Source organism: Galeopterus variegatus, unplaced genomic scaffold, assembly GCF_000696425.1.
Source record: "Galeopterus variegatus unplaced genomic scaffold, G_variegatus-3.0.2 Scaffold219, whole genome shotgun sequence".
Classification (NCBI taxonomy): Eukaryota; Metazoa; Chordata; class Mammalia; order Dermoptera; family Cynocephalidae; genus Galeopterus; species Galeopterus variegatus.
In genome coordinates, this window is record NW_007726330.1 from 511,561 (window position 1) to 529,445 (window position 17,885).

A 17,885-nucleotide genomic window follows, 5' to 3' on the forward strand; every position below is an offset into this window, starting at 1 on the left:
GCGCACTTATCCAGTGCGCCACCGGGCCGGCCCAGATACTAGTGATTTTCTTATTCTGCTCCTCTGTCCCTACAACGTGCCCTGAGAAGCCAGGCAGGCTCCCCTGGGCACCTCCCACTTGGACAACGCCCCCTTGCACCAGGCCAGGCAGGTGATTGGCATGGGTGTGACCAGCCTTCCCCTGGAAGGATCAACACTGAGCAAACTGATGCCCCCAGGGAGGGGAGGCTAGAGCCCACCCTCAGGCCCAACCCAACCCACTGCAGGTGCAGGAGGGGAGCGCCAAGGCAGAGCGGATGGGCCTGCAGAACATGGAGCTGGCGCCCGTGCAGCGCAAGATTGAGGCCCGCTCAGCGGAGGACTCCTTCACAGGCTTTGTCCGGACCCTCTACTTTGCCGACACCTACCTTAGGGACAGTGAGTGTCGACCCTTAGTGGAGGTGGGAAAGGAGGGCACTCCCGGGCATGAGGGCCTGTCATAGGCTGCTACCCACCTGGCTCATGGGACCCTAAGAGGGGGTTTCCCCTCATGAGCAGGGGCAGACCAGAGCCCCCCTGGCTGCCTCTTTCCCTCCCCTGCCTGGGTCTCTGGATCAGGTTGCTCTGACTTTATACTCAGGCTCCCCCACACTCTAGAAGCATGGCCTTGGACACATCACTTACCTTTCTAGGCCTCAGCTTCCCCCTCTATAAAATGGGGAGATGGTAGCTTCCTACTTTCTTCTGGCTGTAAGGACTGAGGATGACACAGTGCCACTGGCACCCAGTGGGCATGCAGAAGTGCCACTCCTTAGCTGTTTCCCTGCCACTGGGTGGGGGCTGTCCAGTGTTTTATCTCAGTGAGGGCTGAGCTGTCCTAGGATCAGGATCATCTGTGTGTGGGACTCCAAGTGATTGTCAGAGAGAGCGAGCTGTCCCAGCCTTTCCTTCGAGGTACGCAGGGCCCAAAGTGCGTCCATTTTACAGAGGAAGAAACTGAGGCTTAAAGAGATTTGCTAACTTGACTTTGGAGTCACACAGGTAGTCAGTGGTGAGGTTGAGATGGAAGCTCGGGCTGCCCAGCTGCACCGACTCCCAGCGCCAGAGCCGGGGGTGAGATACCCAAACCTTTACCACTTGGCAGGCTCCCGCCACTGCCCCTCACTGTGGGCTGGCACCAATGGGGGTACCGTCTACGCCTTTGCCCTGCGTGTGCCCCCTGCCGAGCGGAGAATGGATGAGCTGGTACGGGCGGAGCAGGGTGAGTGCCAGACGGAGAGAGCGGGGGTGCTTGATCTGCCAAGGCTGGGGTGGGTGCTGTCTCCTGCCTCATCACCTATCCTCAGCCTTGCTGTTGCCTCTTTCTGGCAGCCAAGGAGATCCAGCTGATGCACCGAGCGCCCGTGGTGGGCATCCTGGTGCTGGACGGACACAGCGTCCCCCTTCCCGAGCCCCTGGAAGTGGCCCATGACCTGTCAAAGAGCCCAGACATGCAGGGGAGCCACCAGCTGCTTGTCGTGTCAGAAGAGCAGTTCAAGGTGCCACATGGGTAGTGGCGGATCCCCCAGGAATCCCTGGGACATCCCAGGGACTCAGACCCTGGGCACAAATAATGATGGCTGAGATTCAAAGTTTTGTTTGAAGTTGGTGTCTGAGGAGCTGTGGAGGCATAGGAAAGACGGGGAGGAGTCTTGTGTGGCATCCCTGGGCCCTAGGGTCAGAGGTGGAGACACTGAGGCAGGACCTGTGTCCGTGGAAGAGAGAGGAAATCCAGACCTGGAAGCCAGTGACCTGGGCATCCTCCCAGTCCAAGTGCGGCGTCTGAGAGCTGGGGGAGCGCTGACACGGAGCAGGGTGGAGGGCAGGGGCTCAGCGGCAGTGTAGCCGGAGAACTGTGGTCTGGCTGCGGGCGTGACTGGCTGCCCCTGCTCCCAGGTGTTCACGCTGCCCAAGGTCAGTGCCAAGCTGAAGCTGAAGCTGACGGCCCTAGAGGGTTCGCGGGTGCGGCGGGTCGGCGTGGCGCACTTCAGCAGCTGTCGAGCCGAGGACTACGGGGAGCACCACCTGGCGGTCCTCACCAACCTGGGTGACATCCAGGTGGTCTCGCTGCCCCTGCTCAAGCCCCAGGTACGCTACAGCTGCATCCGCCGGGAGGATGTCAGCGGCATCGCTTCCTGCGTCTTCACCAAATACGGCCAAGGTATGCAGGTGTGGGGGCTCCTGGCCACTGCCAGGGGTGCTGCGGTCACAGCTAGGCTGGACTGGCCTCAGATGGAGAACGCGAGGGAGGCTCTGGCCCTTCATTCCCCCCTGGGAGGGAAGTCTCCCCGGCAGCTGCAGGGCCAGGAGCCCTGGGCCGCCCTCACCTGCCAGGCTTTTCCTCCGCTCCCCAGGTTTCTACCTGATCTCGCCCTCGGAGTTCGAGCGCTTCTCTCTCTCCACCAAGTGGCTGGTTGAGCCCCGGTGCTTGGTGGATTCAGCAGAAAGGAAGAACCACAGACGCCCGGGCAACGGGGCAGGCTCTGAGAAGGCCTTGGGCAGAGCCAGGTGGGTGAAAGGGCAGGAGGCCATTCCTCCAGCCTCTCCCTTCCCTGCCCTCTCTGAGACACCCTGAGGCACCGCAACGGGGCAGGCTCTGAGAAGGCCTTGGGCAGAGCCAGGTGGGTGAAAGGGCAGGAGGCCCTTCCTCCAGCCTCTCCCTTCCCTGCCCTCTCTGAGACACCCTGAGGCACTCATTGCTGACTGGCCAGAGTCCCTGTCCCTAAGTCCAGCCCCCTCCCAGGCTCTGGCTCTTTGCACCTCTTCATATGCCCCTCCTTCCCGTGCAAGCTGCCAGTTCAAGCCAGGGCTCAGTTTACCTTCCAGGCCCCTTCCTCAGGGCAGGCCAGGCCAGCTGACCTCATTTATTTATCATGCGACCAGGGCTTTCAGAGCCAGGGCGGGGAGCCCAGTGGTCCTCGGTCCTCACTGTCTCTCCCCCCACAGGAACTCAGGGAGCCAGAGTGATGGAGAGGGTAAGACAGGTCTTGGGGCCAGCTGCCTGGGGGCAGACCTGGGAGGGTAGGGAGGGAAGGGGACCCCAGCTGAGCAGGTAGTGTTTGGGCTGAGAGTAGAAAGAGCATTCCATCCAGCCCTGGGCTTTTAGCACCCCATCTCAGTAAGGAGCGAGCTGGGCCGAGGACGGCCTGGGGTAGGGCTCGCCTGACCTGGCCTCTCCCTTCCAGAGAAGAAGCTCGGCCCGGTGATGGAGCATGCCCTGCTCAGTGATGAGAGTGAGTCGAGGCTGGGAGGGCCAGGGAGGAACTGAGGGCTGTTTCCCTGAGGGGGGATAGACCCACCAGCACCCCACCAGTAGAAAGGGGAGAGGGGCTTGTGGCTGGCCTCACCAGGCTTCTGTTCCCCACCCTGGGCCTGCAGGAGTCCTGAAAGAAATCCAGAGCACACTGGAGGGAGACCGAGGGTAAGTCCCTGTTCAGGCCTGCCAGGGGTGTGCCCAGGGTTCTGGGGGAGGTGTCAGGAGGAGAAGGGTGGACAGTGACTCCCCTGTCTTTGCCCATGCAGGAGCTATGGCAATTGGCGTTCTCACCGAATGGCCATGGGACACAGCCTCAGCAATGGGGGAGGTAGGGGCTCTGGGCGCTGCTGTGGGAGGGAAAGGAGGAAGAGCACAGTTCCCCTCCATGGGGCCCTACAGGCCTTTGGGTCCGTCCCGCCCTGACACATGCCCCGGCTGTTCTGGAAACCACCGTGTCTGGGCTCAGGGTGGGCAGCTGAGGCACCCCGTCCTGCCGGGATGAGCCTGAGCTGCTGTCCTCCCACAGCAGAGTGAGCAGGACGGGCGTGCAGGCTGCATGATGAACACACACTACTGAGGGCCCTTCCTCGGAGCCCGCCCCCGCCGGAGAGTCCCGGGCACTAGGCCCACTGGGGGCTGCGAGCGCCGGGTCCCACCTGCTGCTGCTCCTGGCCTCAGGAGAGAAGAGACCCCGGCCCCTGGGGCTGCCCCTTGGGGGCCTGGTCAACGTTGCACAGTTTTTATTCCTCCCTTTCCCCCTTTTTGTAGTGGGCTGGGTTTTAAATTATAAATTTTAACTGCCTCTGGGTGAGTTTTTAATAATAAACACCTTATTACCTCTTCACTGGACTGATCCAATGACTTTAATTTTTCAATTGCCTAGAAATTTTTCATGTAAATGGAAAGCCTCGGCTGGGACCTTGCCCCCTGGGTTTGTCCCCTGGCCCAGGCTGGTACTGAGGAGAAGCTGTTTTCTAAGCCGTGTGAATGAGGGCAAGCTGTGTGCAGTGGCCTCTGAATGCTGCTGCACCTTCTCTTTGGGAATAAATGGCAAATGTGAACCATCTTGAGTCTGTCTGTCCCTGGGTCGGCCACATCGGGAGTCCCCTCGCTGCCCCTGGCTAGCCTTCCCCTGTCAGGAGGGGAAAACACCTATAGTATCTCAGACCTGGTGGTTTCTTTGGAAATCCGGGAGGACTGGGGGTGGCGCTGAGGTGGGGACAGTGCCCAGAGATGAGGCCACCCCACTGGTGAGAGGCTGATGTGAACAGCTGGGCAGGGCTACAGCAGCCAGAGGACTTGGACTGTGTCTTTATTCACCCATCCGTAGTGCACCTACTGTGTGCCAGGCACTCGGGGTGGCCAAGACAGATGTGGTCCCAGCCCTCGTGAGGCTCTCTCCTCACAGTGCAGCAGGTGCCGGGATGAGGGAAGCCCAGGTGCCTGTGAGAAGTGCACCTGGTTCGGCCTTACGCTGTGTCCTGAGAGAGGACCGGGAGCTGGCTGGGCAGAGGCCATGTGGGTGGGCAGTGTTCTGGACAGAGGACAGAGGGGACCTCAGTGTGTGAGGACTTGTCCACTTGCTGTGGGAAGTGGTGGAAAGCTGCAGGAGACTCGTGGGGGAGAGGGTGCTGCCGCGTGTGACAGGAGCCCACCCCCCCTGAGCTGAGCACCAGGTCCTGTGATGGGTGCACCCCAGGGGGGCCTTCACCCGCCCTCCATCTGGGACACGTCCAGATTACTCTTCAGATTTTGGAACTTGGTCACCTAACCATCCATCCCTCATTTCTCTTTGGGGGGAGTGGAGGGGATTACTGAGGTGGGCAGCCTGAGAACCATGAGGAAGGCGGAAGAACAGTTCCCCAAAGGGAAGAGGTGCCCTTAACCTGGAAGAAGTGGAGGAGGGATGCTGGGAGGACAAACAAGCCGTGTGGCCAGAGGGTGACACTGTGGAGGCATCTGAAGGGTTTTAAGCAAGGAAGAGCCATGCTGAGATTTGTTCTAGAGATCAGTCTCATTCAGATCTTAGGGAAGGGCTAGCCAGTTAGCTCAGTGGGTTAAGCACAGTGTTGGAATACCAAGGTCAAGGGTTTGGATCCACTTGTGTGACTTGGGCAAGTTACTTACCTGCTCTGCAGTCCCTTTCTTCTGCAAAACGGGTATGTCCCTCGTGGTTCATATGAGTGTGAGGTTAACGATGAGGGTGCACAAGACTCTCATCAGGACAAGAATAACATCTTAGAATTCTATGCTCAGGCTGTCTTTATTTCTTATCATAAAAGAAACTAAGCTTTACCGTTTATACTTCGGGTTGACACTGGGGTCTTCAGTCCGTAGGTCAGAGGATCATGTGCCAAAAGTGCTCAAGGTGGGAGGGGAACATCCCAACCCAGAGCTAGACAGTGCCCCGCTCCCCCTCAGCACAGGGAGACTTGTGTGTTGTTTTTTTTTTATTAAAGATGACCGGTAAGGGGATCTTAACCCTTGACTTGGTGTTGTCAGCACCACGCTCACCCAGTGAGCTAACCGGCCATCCCTATATAGGGATCCGAACCCGTGGCCTTGGTGTTATCAGCACCGCACTCTCCCGAGTGAGCCACGGCCACCCTCTTGTGTGAGTTTCTGACTGTGAATTTAAAGGGATATACAGCTTGTTCTATCCAGCTAGCGAAACTAACTCACAAAAGGACAAGTGACATGAAGTTTCCTGCCAGGAGACCAGGAACTGAAGGTGATGGTGAAAACGTGAGCACCAGTGAATCAGGAGAAATGGCAGAGCCTGTGTGTCCGGGACTCGGAGTAGCTCCGTGGCTGCGACAATGGTCTGGCTGATGAGATTGCACAAGAAGCCGACAACAACACACACCCCTGAGAGTGGATTTACTCCCATTAACAAGAGCTTTGCCTTAAGTTGACTGTGCTTTGAAGTGTTAGCTAATGTCAGTGGTTTGCATATTTCAGTTCTAAGAAAACATTCTCATACTGGGAGTGTGAGATGAACGATTTTATTGAGGGGTGTGCACGACAGAAGGGCTTGGCATCCTCTTCTCTAGAAAGCGAGTGGGAGGAAGCGGGGCTGGCACAGGAAGCAGCGTTGGGGGTCTCGCAGCAGTCCAGGGAGAGGTGACGGTGATGACGAAATGGAGGCGCTGAGAGATTGGGTTGACAAGGACCACTGCCAGATGGGAGAAGGCGAGTAAGTGGGAGGGGTCCCTGCTGATTCCTGGGGCCATGAAGATGTGCATAGTGGGCAACTGGATTCATGGTCTGAGACTTGGATCTGAGGGTCTTGGGCATCCAAAGAGGTGGAGCACTTCGATTTTGAAGTCATGCAGATCTAGCCCTTGAACACTGGCTTTTCCAGTGACCGGCCATGTGACCTTGGGTACATGATCTCACTCCTGTGCCTTAGTTTACTTATCTGTAAAATGGGGGATAATAATCAGACCTACCCCAAGGGTTGTACAGATGAAATGAGAGTGTGTAAAGTCATACAGCACCTGGCTTCTAGTAAACACCCAACCAAAGGAGGTGAGAGTTACTGTGGATGGTGGGTGAGGTCGGGTGGGAGGAGACGGCTCTGGGAGGGAGGGAGTGTGGATGGAGTTGGGAGAGTGCCCGGCACACAGCCCCACGGAGGAGCACACAACACTCACTGGAGAGCAAAGCAGGCAAAAGAAGTGAAGGGGAAAAGGAGCCAGAGGAGAGAACCCCGCTTGGGGGGTGAGGCCTCTTGTCCCTGGAGTCAGGATGATCCAGGTGGCCCCTTGAAGATTGTTCAAGGTCACACACCCAGGAGGTGGAGTGGTGCAGCTGGATGGGGGACCAAGGCTGTCTGGTTCCTGAGCTGATTCCCAGCAAAAGCACTGTGGAGCCCCACAGTGTGGGTTCAGCAGAATAGTAGGTACAAAGGGTCAAGAAACCTGAGTTTGGTCTCCAGTTCCTCATTTACAAGCTGCATCCTTATGCAGAGCTGGAGAGCTTGTCTCAAGAGCACGCAGGACACGTTGTCATGGGGCAATTGAGGAACTGGAGCTCTGTTTGTAGTGGTGTCGGCTCCTGTTAAATAAAATTGATAGGCGGTCACTGGGATGAACTGAGCTTCTGCACTGGGCCCAACACACCAGCAAAGTTGGAGTCACTCATGCTAAAGTCCCACATCACTGAGCCCAAACTACATTGTTTATCTGACCTTCTAAGAAATCAGTAGAGAGAGATAATAGCCAAATTCCCAAAAGGTCCAGTTTAAGCTGGCATGATCAGAAAGTCCCCTCCACTACAACCTTTACAAGGAAAGTAACTTTGAAATAACCAATCTGCTTTTTGTTATTTCTGCTGTCCTTAACCCTTTTCTGTCTACAAAACCAACCTCTTCTGTTCAGCTCATTGGAGCACTTCTTTTATGGAATCAAGTGTTGCCCAAATTCTAGAATTGCAAATAAAAGCCACTTGAGATCTTTAAACTTGTTGTAATTTTGTGTTTTGACACTCCTCACACTCATTCTCCATCTGGACCTTTGGTGCCAAACTGCCTGGGTTGGCATCCCACTCTGACACTGTGTGCCTCAGTAGTATCATCCATAAAATGGGAATCCTCAGAGCACCTACCTCTTAGAGTGCTTTCAAGGATTAAATGAATTCATAGCAAAGTGCTTAGAACAGCGCCTGGCACCTCATAAGCCCTGAAGTGCCAGCTATTGGCTATTATTATTGTTGTTTGTCCAGGACAAAACAGTGAGCTCTTTCTCTGTATTATCTTTATGAAACAGTGCACATGTCACAGGAGTGCAACTCGACAAACCCCCACAAACTGGACAAACAGCACCACCCACATCCTGGAGGCCCCCTCCTGCCCCCTTCTAGTCACTACCAACCTCAGGGGGTAGCACTCTATAGATGACTTTGCCTGTTTTTGTACTTTATAGAGTGGCTACTTTTTTCGTGCCTGTTTTTTTTTTGAAACAATTGATTTTACACATCTGTGAAGTACAGCATTGAAAATCAATACCCATGTGCAATATGTGATGCTCAAATTAGGATAATTAGTATATTCAACTGGCTTCTTTCGCTCCCTGTTCTGTTTGCGAGATTATTCATGTTGTTCCTTGCAGTTGTAGATAGTTCCCAATGCTGTGTAATAATTCACTGTGTGAACACCTCATCCTACGTCCTGCTTTCTGCAAGAGAAACAAGCCTTCTGAATAACATCGCCCTTTGCCCCATCAGTGTTGGTGGTGGTAGGGTACAGCTTACAGACCTCTACAGGCTGATGTTACCCATGAGCTTGTGGTCTTTTGGGACAGCTGCCTCCCTCTCAAGAAGGCTGCCCCCTTGAGCATGCAGAATGCAAAGGTCGAGTCACTTTCAAATTGTCCTTCAATTAGTCCCCTGGGCTGTGACTGGCCCTCCCAGGTAAGGTGAATGATTGCAGCAGCTCCACCCAGGTCTGAGGCTGGTCCTAGGAGTGCTCACAGAGATGGCATGAGGCAGGTACCGGCTGACTGGAGAGCATTCTTTTTTTTTTTTTTAAAAAAAAGATGACCGTTAAGGGGATCTTAACCCTTGACTTGGTGTTGTCAGCACCACGCTCACCCAGTGAGCAAACCGGCCATCCCTATATGGGATTCGAACCCGTGGCCTTGGTGTTATCAGCACCACACTCTCCCGAGTGAGCCACGGGCCGGCCCCTGGAGAGCATTCTGAGGGAATGTGGCAGCAAATTAATGCACCATAGTTTAAACAATTCCTTACCAATAGATTTGTATATCTGAAGTGGGTGCTGCCTTCGTCTCTTTTTTTTGCTTAAAGTACAAACAACACTGGAATATAATTTCACCAGAACCCAAATAGAATCAATTCCTAGAAGGAGGAATTGCTGAACCATAGGGTATGTGCATTTCTAATTTAGAGATTTGCTGGAATATTTATGCAGCTATTAAAATGGGGGGGGGGGAGGAAACTCTTTATGTATCATGAAATCTCCAAGTTAAACTAAGTGAGAAAGCAAAGTGAAGACCCAGGAGCTAGACAAGCTTCCACTTGTGCTAAAAGGAAAAAATAAAATGAATTAGTTTTTCTCTGCATGGATAGTTCTGGAAAACACAGAAATGGGTAAACCGCACAGGAAAATTGGGTAGCTGAGGATCAGGAATGGAAGGTTTTTATCTTGTGAATTTTGAACTACGTTAATGTGTTACCTGTTCAAAACATAAATATTTAAAAACACACACACACATTAATACCAAGGTCAAGGGTTCAGATCCTCAAACTGGCCAGCTGCCAAAACCCAAACAAAAACAACAAAAAAATCCACAAATATTGGGGCAATTGGGGATTTAAGGGGTGTGGTTGTGTTCCTGAGTTCGAGGGGATCCACAGGCATTTGTTTAAACCAGTTCAAGGTGTACATTTATGTTTTATGCACTTTTTGGTAAATTATATTTCACAATGGAAAAGAGCAAAAAAACTAACAAAACTCATTAAGTGCTTGCTGTGTTGCCATGGTGGGCCTGCTCCCAGCCTCCTGGAGCCCCCAGGACCAGGAAGAGGCCCAAACAGGTTCATCCTGTCCCCCTGGGTAAGCAGCGAGGCGGGAGCCCCTCAGTCTGGCCCGGTGCCCGGCTGGCCTGGCTGGCAGCGACTCGCGGGCAGCACGGTTGCCCTGTCGGCGGCCTTTGTCCGCAGCTGCAGCGTCTCCTCTTTCCTGGGCGGCCTCTGCTCCATTGTTGGCCGAGGGGGTCAGGACTCGCCCCACCTGCATTATTGATGCTGGTGCGTTAAGGCGGGAGCCCCTGGGGGTAGATTGAGTCTGTAGCCCCCACCAGAGCAGAGCTGCGGTGGCGCTGCCGAGACAGCCGAGGGCGCCTGCAGGCAGCCAGATCCACGGGAAGGGGAGCCAGCCGGGGCGTCGGGAAGCCGGTCTTCTCTGGGCCGGCCATGGGCAGGAGCAAGGGCAAAGCGCCCCAGCACCCGGCGAGACCCGGGAGGCCGGCATCGGGGGAGCAGGGGTCCGGGTCGGCCAGCGCGGACGGCGCGCCCGGTCGGGAACGACGACCCAGCCGCGACAAGGCTCACCTGGCGAAACCAGACACGGAGCCCGCCACCGCCGGAGGCCAGGGGACCGCTGGTGGCCGTAGGGAGCTCACCGGTGAAGGGAATGGAGACTGCGGACGGCCACGGGCTGGGCTGCCACCGGAGGCCCAGGAGAGACGCAGCACGCGGCGTCGGGGACGCGGGCCCAAGGAGAGCGGCGAGCCGGGGGACAGCCGTGGGGGGCCCCTGGGAGAGGAAAGCCTGTCCCGAGGAGAAGGGCGGACAGGCGAGCGCAGTCGACGCAGAAGAAAAGGAAAAGATCGGGGACCCTCAGCCCGAAGGAGCCGCCGAGAGACCCGGAGTCTCGATGGGGACACGTCGGGCGGGGACGGAGGCAGCTCCTGCCCGGACAGCGAAGCCCGCGCGGCCCAGGAGAGCGGCAGCCAGAGCGGCGGGACCCTGGAGCTGCCGCCCAAGCCGGAGCCAAGGGACACGGGCTCAGAAGAGACCCCAAGCGGCCTGGGGTCAGCGCCGGAGCCGGGCGAGCGCCCGAGCGGCGACGAACCCCAGGCTGTGAGAGGTTTATTTGGCTTATGATTCTGGGACAGCTGCATCTGGCATGGGCCTCAGGCTGCTTCTACTCATGGCAGAAAGTGTTAGGCAGCTGGTGGGTACAGGCAGATCACATGGCAGGAGGAAGCAAGAGAGAGGAAGTGAGAGAGAGAGAGAAGGTTCCAGGGTCTTTTTAAGCAATGAGCTCTTGTGGGACCTAATAGAGCTAGAACTCACTCACGAATCCCCCCTCCCCCAGGGAGAGCATTAATCCATTCATGAGGGATCCGCCCCCACGACTCAATCAGTTTCCAACACTGCTACATTGGGGATCAAATTTCCACATGAGTTTTGGAGGTGACAACACATACAAACTCCATCAGCCCCGGATGTCCATCTCTGGCAACCTTCTCATCTTCCCCCACCCTCCTTCCCAGACACATCTTTGCCATTGTGGCATCAGCCTATAGCCTGTCTCAGAGCACTGGGCAGGACCCCTGCATCCTCCTGGGGTGAGTCCTGGCTGCCCTGCTCCACTGAACCCACAGGCCATGCTGAGGGTCGGTGGGTGGGGGTGTGAGCTTTGCATTTGGAACTCTTTTTCTGGTCCCCTGCTGGGTGGCAGCTCTCAACTTCTTCAGGGCCATACTCCTGCCTGAAGTCATCGCATGTGCCCCTTTAATGTGGCATCTGGGGACTTTTTCTGTTTGGTCTCCAGGCCCTGCCTCTATCTTTCTACATTTCTGAGCGTCTCCCTCAGGGTAGATGTCACTGTCAGGTGGTACACCCCCACTTCTCTGGCTCCTATACACCCCTTCCTGGAGATCTACCAGCCTCCATCCCCATCCTTAGTCCCTCCCTCCTGCAGTGGGCACAGTGGCTCAGGGAAGACAGAAGCTGCCAAGAAGATCATGCAGTTCCTAAGCAGCCTGGAGCAGGAGCAGACACGGGACAAAGGATGTCAGGTGAGGGCCAGGCCAGAGGCTTCTCATGAACCGGCTGGGCTCCCTGTCTCCTTCCAGGGAGTAGCTGGCCATTTCCCATGGATCTGAGAGGGACCGTTCTCTTTTGGGCCAGGAAGAGGGTGGTCTTCAGGCCTCTGACTTCTCCTGGGGTTAGCCCCAGGCATGCCTACTTTGGGGACAGTGTGAGGTCCCCTCCATGGACACAGCAGGCATAGAGTACCCTCAGCTGGAATGCCTGATTGGTGGGTACCACTGCTGTCCCAGGGATACTTGAATGTCCCCCCCATACAGCTGCATAACGTGCTGCCCGTGCTTAGCAGCTTTGGCCACGCCAAGACCATCCTCAATGCCAACGCCAGCCGCTTCGGCCAGGTCTTCTGCCTCTGGCTGCAGCAGTGAGTGACAGGGGGTCCAGATGGGCACAGGGGGCACCCATGATCTCTTACTGGGAAACTGAGGCTGCTGCCCTTAAGTCCAGCCCCTAGTGCAGCTCATTCTGAGCAGAGTCCCCACCCTATCTCCTGTGCCCACAGAGGGGTCATTGTGGGAGCCTCTGTGTCACATTTTCTACTTGAGACCTCAAGGGTGGTGTTTCAGGTAAGAGCCATCCTGCTGCCCACCCCTTTTCAGCCCCCAGAGTGGGAAAGAGGGAGGGGACCACTGTAGGGGGCTGTGGCCCCTAAGCCCCCAGGCCGTCGCTTCCCCTAAGCCAGTCCCTCTCCCTAAGGCCCAGGCTGAACGGAGCTTCCATGTTTTTTATGAGCTGCTGGCAGGGCTGGACCCCATGGAGCAGGAGCAGCTGTCCCTGCAGGGACCGGAGACCTACTTCTACCTCAACCAGGTGGGGGCAAGGCCCTCAAGGTACCTGGGGGAGAGGGTCTGTCCAGAGAAGGGTCTCAGCCAGGGGTCTGAGGAGGAGCGGAGTAGGGGGAGGCTATGGGCGGCCAGGGCCTGCCTACTCCATCTGCTGTGCTCTGCAGGGCCGGGCCTGCAGGCTGCAGGGGAAGGACGATGCCCAGGACTTCACAGGGCTGGTGCAGGCCCTGCAGATGCTGGGCTTGGGCCCCGAGGAGTTGACCGCAGTGTGGGCCGTGCTGGCCGCCATCCTGCAGCTGGGCAACATCTGCTTCTGCCCTTCCGAGGTGGGCTCCCCTGTGGGTAGGGGCCAGCGATGGCTCATTTGCTTAATCAGGGTGATGGTCCTGATGCCAAACCCTTGTGTGTGGGAGCACAAAGCCCTGGACTGCCCTGGCAAGCAGGCAGATCCCCATGGTAGAGATGAGAAAACTGATACCTGGAGCTTCTGTATCTGTCCCAACGCCTGTTCCCCTAAGCCGCCATCACTGAGAACACCTGGCATTCGCTGGGCAGCTACTCTGTGCCTAGCACTGTGTAAATCACTTTACATGTGTTTTCTGATTGAGCTCTCAGGACAACACCGTAACATGAGGGTTATTATTGTCTCCCCTTCATCAATAAGGCAGTGGAGGCTCAGGGCAGGAGGGAGACTTGCCAGAGCCATCCTGCTAGGAAAGAAGCCAGGCAGGACTCGGACTTGATCCCAGACCCAGAGCTTGGCTCGTAATGGCCCAGATCTCCCAGTGCTGTCATCCCCTTGGGTGACAGGGCAGCTTGCTGGACAGTGACCTGCCCCCTCCCTGGGGGACGTGTCCATGCCACCAGTGCTCTCCCTATCCCTCCCTTCTCTATCCAGTGGGAGTCCCAGGAGGTGGCTGCTGTATCCAGCTGGGTTGAGATCCACACGGCAGCTCGGCTGCTGAGGGTGCCACCAGAGCGCTTGGAGGGAGCTGTCACCAGGAGGGTCCTGGTGAGCCCAAGGGTCCTTGGGAGGTGGAGGCCCACCCTGGACCACCTTCAGGCTGGGTGAGTGCCCGTGTGGGCCACGGGCCTGATGTGCCACATGCCTCTCCTCTGCCCTCCAGGAGACACCCTATGGCCGGGTCTTGCGATCCCTGCCCGTGGAAAGTGCCATTGATGCCAGGTGGCCCTGGTGACAGGAGAGTGCCAGGGATGGGCCTGGTGCTCTGCTCCACGTGGCTCACTCACCATACCCACAGGGATGCCCTGGCCAAGGCTCTCTACTCACAGCTCTTCAACTGGCTTCTGAGCAGGACCAATGCACTTCTGGCACCACCCGAGGAGGGAGACAGCGTGGGCACCATCACTGTTGTTGATGTCTACGGCTTTGAGGTCACCCCTTGGAGTGGGGCCCAGGATAGGGGGTGCCCATCTCCTCTTGGTGTATTTCTGGAGATCCCAGCAGCTCCAGCTCTCCCTGTGGGGCACTTACAAAATGCTAGCCTGCCTGGAACGTGCCTTCAGTGGCCCCTTCTGCACTGGGTGACTGTGGGCTGAGCTGTGCTGGGGGATGAGGGTGCAGAGATGGACAGAAAGCAGGCCTAGAGTCTAGCTGAGGAGCCAGGCTGGCACGGAACTTGGGTTCTCTCTTCCACTTCTCCCCCAGCCCCCACAGCCCCAAGCTATGGAAAGGATGTTCCTGCCACATGCCATGTTTACTTCCGGGCAGGACCTCTGCTTCTTTTTCTGGGTCTGGGCTGGACAGCCTTGGGCCCCGAGCTTCTTTCTGGGAGAGGCTGGAGCCCACTACAAGCTTAGCATGAGTGCGTGCTGTCCTCCTGCTAGGAGGCATTGCTTAGCACAGCAGGTGACAGCAAAGGCCCTGGAAGCTCCAAAGCTGCCACTCACTAGCTGTGCAACCTTCGGCAAGTTCATTAACCTCTCTGAGGTCCAGCATTTCCGTCTGTGAAGGAGGGATCATAACAGGATCTACCTCGTGGGTTGCAAAGGTTTAAAGGAGATGGTCCATGAGAGAGCCGTGTGCTCCATAGGTGCGGCCATTCTGCCCTGCTCTGACCAGTCCTGAAATTGCCTCTCGAGAGTTCTGTCTGGTTGGCCTTGTGGAAACTCACAGAGGCCCCAGGATGGGCCTGCCCACAGCCTCACCTTCCACACACCAAGAGGGGAGGGAAGGAGAGTCCCCCAAATCTCCCTGAGTTGTCACAAGCTGTGCACCCCTTTCCAGAAGATCCTGCCTCCTTAGGGCAACGAGAAGGGGGTGGAGGGAGAGGAGGTGGTCTCCTCTGTCTGTCCCTGGATGGGCACTGTCCACTGCCCCTGCTCTTTCCTGCTTTGCACAGTGTGTCCTTGGTGACCATCCCCTCCCTGAGGAGGGTGGTGACTGTGGCGTGTGTGTGTGTGCACGCACTTGTGTGTGTCTTTTGCACGTCCTGCTTTGCACAGTGTGTCCTTGGTGACCATCCCCTCCCTGAGGAGGGTGGTGACTGTGGTGTGTGTGTGTGTGCACGCACTTGTGTGTGTCTTTTGCACGGTGTGCAGAGCTGCTTACGCAGTGGCTCTGCCGGGCAGTAAGTAGAGTGCTGGGGCAGCGCAGAGGAAAGTGCCGTAGCCCTTACAGGAGAAATGCCGGAAGGCTTCTTGGAGGTGGCCACTGGAGCTCTGCTTATGAGGAAGTGGGATTATGATAGCCAGTGAGCTAGATAGTAGGAACAGGAACCTTCCAGACCACAGGATGGTCATGGCAAGAGGCCCAAAGGCTCACAGTAGTGCTGAAGCAGAGGGCAGGGGTGTGGGTGGCTAGAGGGAGGCCTGACGTCTGGCCGGGGCAGAGCTGAGGCAGCCCCCATGCTGTGCTAGGGCCTTTGGACTTGACCCTATTGGCTGCAGCCTTAGCCCTGGGGCAGCACTCCTCTGTGTGCCCTGGAGAGAATGGGGGCAGCCCTTATGGGAGGGGGATGAGGGCACAGGCTTGTGTGCTGGCCCCACCTGCCCTGTGCCCCTGCCTCGCGTGTGTGCCCACCTCACTGGAGATGTGCCCCCAGGCGCTGCGGGTGAACGGCCTGGAGCAACTGTGCAACAACCTCGCCAGCGAGCGCCTGCAGCTCTTCTCCAGCCAGCTGCTGCTAGCCCAGGAGCAGGTACAGGAAGCTGGCATGTACATGGCAGGGGACACCCCGGCATTGCAGAGCAGACGCCATCCTTGGTAAAGAGAGTAGTGACCTGAGAGCTATGCCCTGAAGCCTCCTTTCCATGGGGCATCTCAGTCCTTCTGAGCCTCAGTTTACTCATCTGTAAAATGGGAGGGTCATCCCTCCTGCAGCTCTGTGAGGTTCCCCACGAGCATGGACACGTTCTGTAAATGGCCAAATGTTGGCTGTTCCCAGGAGGAGTGTCAGCGGGAGTTGCTGCCCTGGGTGCCTGTCCCGCCATCTCCAAGGGAGTCCTGCCTAGACCTCCTGGTAGACCAGCCCCACAGTCTCCTGAGGATCCTGGATGCCCAGACATGGCTGTCCCAGGTGAGGACCAGGGGCAGTGACCTCCAGTGTCAAGGACAAAGAGTAGGGGCCTTGAGCAGTAAGGCCAGTGCCAGAAAGGCCTCCCAGGGGGGCAACAAGGTTATGGGGTCCCAGGACCCTGCCTGCAGCCCATTGGCACAGCCTGGGAAGGCAGTGGCCAAGGGGAAGAGCCCGAGGCTCCCATAGAGCTGGGTTCAAATCCTGTCTCTGGTGAGCTTGAGCAAGATACCTGGCCTCTGAGGTTCCTCTAGTCCTTGCCACAGAAGGGCATAGTGCCCGATGGGCAGAGCAGTGGGGACTGCGTGGGGCTCACAAAGGGCTTGTGCGGGTGCCTTCTGATTGTGGCCAAGTGCCACTCGGGCCTCTGGCCAGTAGGGGACATACCTCAGGGCCATGGTGCATTCATTCCACAAATACTTCTTGACCTCCTTCTACCCGTTCCTACCTGAATAGCTCCCCGTTACTCCTCAGCCTCCTCCCTACTTTAGGTTTTACCCACATCCATGTGCAATTAGTGTGTAATTATTGACTTGCTCTTTCTTCTGTGCTAGGCAGAGCTCCTGGGTCCTTGTCTGAAAGGTTCGATCGAGCTCTATCTGCAGCACATGTTTAAGTTCACTAAAGAATGAGAGAGAGAGAGAGAGAGAAAGAAAGAATATGTGTGCCAGGGATGTCTGTAGTAGGAATAAAAGGTGAACAAAAATAGACCCAGTCGGGCCAGCCTGTGGCTCACTCGGGAGAGTGTGGTGCTGACAACACCAAGGCCACGGGTTCGGATCCCTCTGTAGGGATGGCCGGTTGTCTCACTGGGTGAGTGTGGTGCTGACAACACCAAGTCAAGCGTTAAGATTCACTTGCCGGTCACCTTTTTTTTAAAAAAAGAAAAAACAAGGGCCGACCCCGAGGCTCACTCGGGAGAGTGCGGCTCTGGGAGCGCAGTGGCTCTCCCGCCGAGGGTTCGGATCCTATATAGGGATGGCCGGTGCGCTCACTGGCTGAGCGTGGTGCGGACGACACCAAGCCAAGGGTTGCGATCTCCTTACCGGTCACAAAAAAGACAAAAGAAAGAAAAAACAAAAGCCAAAGTCAAAAACGCAGAACCAAATGTAAAATCACACCTGTGTGGCTCTGTGGGTGGGTATGTGGGGCCAGGAGAGTGTGTTCAGGGCTTGGGTCTCCTCTGGGAGCTGAGGTCAAAAGGTGGAGCAGGAGTTTCTATATAAGCTAAATTTAACATGACCCCGAATATGAGTGACCCCCCATTTTCCCAATGAGAGGTTGAAAATGAAAGATGAAAAAATAGTCAAACGTGATTATAGTAGTTCATTGGTCACTATAATTTTTTTTTTTTTTTGGCCGCTGGCTGGTACCGGGATCTAAACTCTTGACCTTGTGTTATCAACACCACACTCTAACCAAGTGAGCTAACCAACCATCTTGTAATACGAATATGATACATAAATATTCATATATAATAAATATTATTATATAATAACATTTGTTACATTAATATATAACATATAATATTCATTTATTAACACTCTGACACGTTTGAAATCTCTTACTAAATAACACAGTGTTAATTCATAAATGATTGTTTCCAGTTTACATTTCATAAAGTTTTTTTTTTCTTTGGCATCTGGCCCATATGGGGATCTGGACCCTTGATCTTGGTGTTATAACACCGTGTTTTTTTTTTTTTTTTTT

General features: G+C 55.9%; 2 protein-coding genes and 1 long non-coding RNA gene across 5 annotated transcripts in view; 2 read left to right on the forward strand and 1 right to left on the reverse strand.

Moving 5' to 3' along the window:
- LLGL2 (lethal giant larvae homolog 2 (Drosophila)) overlaps positions 1–4,338 on the forward strand; it is a 28,014-nt gene extending 23,676 nt beyond the window's left edge. The window contains exons 17-26 of one of the 3 annotated variants that reach the window (XM_008566076.1): positions 267–417; positions 1,124–1,240; positions 1,351–1,517; positions 1,915–2,179; positions 2,373–2,526; positions 2,965–2,993; positions 3,204–3,251; positions 3,397–3,439; positions 3,541–3,602; positions 3,801–4,338. In XM_008566076.1, the coding sequence (XP_008564298.1) occupies positions 267–417; positions 1,124–1,240; positions 1,351–1,517; positions 1,915–2,179; positions 2,373–2,526; positions 2,965–2,993; positions 3,204–3,251; positions 3,397–3,439; positions 3,541–3,602; positions 3,801–3,808 (1,044 nt within the window). In that variant the 3' untranslated portion in view covers positions 3,809–4,338. Of the gene's footprint in view, positions 1–266; positions 418–1,123; positions 1,241–1,350; positions 1,518–1,914; positions 2,180–2,372; positions 2,527–2,964; positions 2,994–3,203; positions 3,252–3,396; positions 3,440–3,540; positions 3,603–3,800 lie in introns of those variants that run through there. The other 2 variants (XM_008566077.1, XM_008566079.1) reach the window with 2 other exon arrangements.
- A 1,925-nt stretch (positions 4,339–6,263) lies between these two features.
- Positions 6,264–10,772, reverse strand: LOC103585178. The gene is made up of 2 exons (XR_550042.1): positions 10,349–10,772; positions 6,264–7,333 (listed from the first exon to the last, which is right to left on the reverse strand). It is a non-coding gene; the product is annotated as an uncharacterized LOC103585178 (long non-coding RNA).
- A 4,767-nt stretch (positions 10,773–15,539) lies between these two features.
- LOC103585179 (unconventional myosin-XVB-like) overlaps positions 15,540–17,885 on the forward strand; it is a 28,566-nt gene continuing 26,220 nt past the window's right edge. The window contains exons 1-2 of the mRNA XM_008566080.1: positions 15,540–15,800; positions 16,047–16,178. Of these exons, the coding sequence (XP_008564302.1) occupies positions 15,618–15,800; positions 16,047–16,178 (315 nt within the window). The 5' untranslated portion in view covers positions 15,540–15,617. The remainder of the gene's footprint in view (positions 15,801–16,046; positions 16,179–17,885) is intronic.